This window comes from Dendronephthya gigantea, unplaced genomic scaffold, assembly GCF_004324835.1.
Source record: "Dendronephthya gigantea isolate DGI-Jeju-01 unplaced genomic scaffold, DenGig_1.0 000046F, whole genome shotgun sequence".
Taxonomy (NCBI): domain Eukaryota; kingdom Metazoa; phylum Cnidaria; class Anthozoa; order Malacalcyonacea; family Nephtheidae; genus Dendronephthya; species Dendronephthya gigantea.
This window is the reverse complement of record NW_021163056.1, coordinates 852,787-855,987: the sequence shown is the minus strand read 5'-3', so window position 1 is coordinate 855,987 and position 3,201 is coordinate 852,787. Positions and strand designations below refer to the sequence as shown.

The 3,201-nt window shown below is 38.1% G+C and overlaps 1 protein-coding gene across 1 annotated transcript; it reads right to left on the bottom strand.

Moving 5' to 3' along the window:
* Window positions 1–1,667: 1,667 nt before the first annotated feature.
* LOC114527736 lies at window positions 1,668–2,456 on the bottom strand. The gene has a single exon (XM_028549432.1). The coding sequence runs from the start codon at window positions 2,454–2,456 to the stop codon at window positions 1,668–1,670; it is 789 nt and encodes a 262-aa protein (XP_028405233.1).
* Between the last annotated feature and the right edge of the window lie 745 nt (window positions 2,457–3,201).

Sequence of the window (3,201 nt, the reverse complement as noted above, 5' to 3'; positions counted from 1 at the left end):
CAGCGTCAATACAATGGGTGAGACTATTGATGCGAATGATGCCCTTCACGACAGTGCCATTGTCAGTGAAGAAGAAGCATCAAGAGAGCGTGATCTCATTGGTGAACTTGATGATGATTTCTTTGTTACCAAAGAGCCTGATAATACCATTTTACAATCCAGTACCAAAACAACAGAAGCTACAAGTTTCAAAACACTTGAATCTAAAAAACAGGTAGAGAAACCTAAAGATCATGCGGTAATGCTCATTGATGACAAGAGGAAACATCTGGAGCGACGCCTATCTGCGGCACAACGTGATTCTCTTCTTCTCAAAGAAGCTAAAGAAGACCGAGAAGAGCGTAGGGAGTTTCGTGCGATGATGAAAAATGCAAACGAGTCCTTTGTGCATGCCTTGGATAACATGAGCCAGTCCATGCTGTCTATTAGCAATGCTATTGCTAAATCATTGGAAGCTGTTAGCAACTCATCATCTGTACGCCCTGCACCTGTGGCATTGCCTTACTACAACCTGGAAGATCAAGGTCAAGCAAGAGTTCACCAAGGTGGTCTGGAGTATTTTCAAATGCAGCCAACTAGATCAGGGTTTTACCAGCAAAATCAGTGAACAAACATGCATTGTTGATGCACAATTTCTGTTTGGGTAAAACATTATAATATCAATATAAACAACATATAATATTTATTAACTTTGAGGAACACTTCATTTAACTGGGCAATTCCATTCACACCCTTTCCTACAGTATGTATGAGGTCCAACATTGATTTGAAACTGTTCAGTTCAGTTAATTGAAGTTTCAAAAATTTGAATGACTACATGTAAAACTTTAAATCCATTGCCCTGAGAAATTTTAGAATTAAAACTAGAGCCCTTAAAAAACCTCATCCATGGGAGAGAGGGTGATCAATTACTCAGTCATCAAAAGGAATTGCACCAGAAGAAACTGTTTTGTTAAGAAACATACTGTTAAGATTACTGTTAAGATTAATGTTAAGTTGGTATGATTACTGTTAATGTGCACACGCAATGATTACTGTGAAGATGCACACCTTGTCCTTTACCATAACTAAATGTTGAGCTGTTATTTGGCATTTATTTGTTAATTTTCTCTGAAGATATTTCTTTTACAGTTTCATGCTGTGTTCAAACTATTTTCTATGTATTCCCGTAGTATGTCTCTAACCACTTCTCCTTCAGCTAAATTTCCAGAAAGAACTGGGTGTGGGCCATTTCCACTGTCACCTTCATTTTCGTGCTGCTCAATGTGAAATTTTACTAATTCAGGATCAATTGCACATTTATTGAGCTCACAATAATTATGAAGTACAAAACATGAGTAAACAACAGTGGGAACAAAATCCAAAGCTAAGTCAATCTTCTTGGTGAGTATACTCCATCTGGCTTTGAGTCGTCCAAACGCACACTCCACTGGATTTCTGGCAGATCTTAACATATTGTTAAATACAACTTCTGAGTTGCGTGAGCATTTGTCATATTCCTTTATACAATATGTTGTCAATGGATAGGCAGGGTCTCCAATTAGGTAATTTGGAACTTTGCTTCTTCCTGGAACAACTTCTTGGTAAGTGATTGGCATTTCCTGATTGCGTAACTTTATACCAACGTTTGAATTTGAAAAAACTTTCGCATTGTGCACGCTACCTGGCTACGTGCAATCTATGTCCATGAACATTCCCTTAAAGTCACAAATAGCTTGAACGTTCAAGGAAAAGTACTGCTTATAGCAAAAGTAGTCTTGGGAGTGTTCAGTTGGTCTTAAAATAGGCACATGGGTGCCGTCGATGCATCCAAAAGCTTGATGCATTCCGTACTTTGACAAAAACTCCGATGCTTTTTCAATCATATCTTCTGCTGTTTGGGGTAACTTGACATATTTTGGGCCCAGCTTATAGGTTATGGCTGAGCACACTTCCCTTATAATTTTAGACACTGTACAAATACTAACATTAAAGGCATTGGCTGTCATTGATAGTGAGCCAGTGTCTTTTAAATAGTAAAGAGCAATGCCGACTTTTTTCGTTGATGAAATTACCCGATAGTTGGGAGAAGTTAGGTTTGGTGCAATTAATTGGTTTAGTTCATTCACTAATTTCTCAAACTGTTGCCTGGACATTCGAAAGTTTTTCTTCCAGTTATTTTCTGGCAATCTTCCTGAAATCATATTATCCCACCACTTGTCTGTTCTTCCTTTTACATACCAGGCTGATCGACGCTGTCTGTTAGCTTTTCGTCTTGATTTTTCACTAACCCTTTCCTTCCAGTAGCTTTTTCGCTCTGTTGAATGTGCGGCTAGAAGCATGTTGTTCTCGAAACGAGATTTAATCATCAACAAAAAATGACTTATTGTTTGTATTAAATTCATCGCCATCCCTGCCAAGGACAAGATTGACTGTAATTCTACTTGATGAGTTTCAGCCGAGTTTTTTTCCGCCATATTTGAAATTTCCCGCTACTTTAATAAACGTCCCGGGTCATGTAAACGTGGGATGAAAAAACATCCCGTCCCGGCAAACGTCCCATCCCGCCTCTCATATAAACAGGGCCTAAGGTTTGACCCTGAAAAGGTTGTCGACCCGTACCATTGGTATGGAATGGACAGCTGTTAGTTTACAATCTGTGGACAGACTTTTGTGAACAAGGTTCATATATACAATCGCGTGTGACTGAAATATAGCTCGTTAAAAAGGGTCCAATTGTAGCCCATAGACTGTTACTCGGGGACGGTATACATGCAGAATTTGTCTATTTGTGAATGAGGTAAACAGCAATTTAGGTTGTTAGAGGGAAAATGCATAGCTTATAATAACGTAAAATCCAGGAAAGGCTGTGTGTGGAAGTTTGAGAAAGACACCGTGCTATTGCATGAATATTTAATTATTATGTCTTTAAATACTTTAATATCTTTTAACAAATTATTTATTTAGACTTTTTGAAGCTTACATGCGCATATCACTGGTGTGTCATTGTGGCGTAACGTCACACCTAACCTTAGCGTGCTGACAGAAATATCTGTCTCGAAAATGTATAAAAATAAGATGGCCTTTTTTAAGGGGATATTGACATAGCTACATATTTAAATTTTACCGGTGTTAAATCACAACATGCCAGTAATGCGATTCTGTTACACTTCCTGTCATGATGTGTGTCGCGTGCATTGATCCAAAAATAAATTTTTTGTT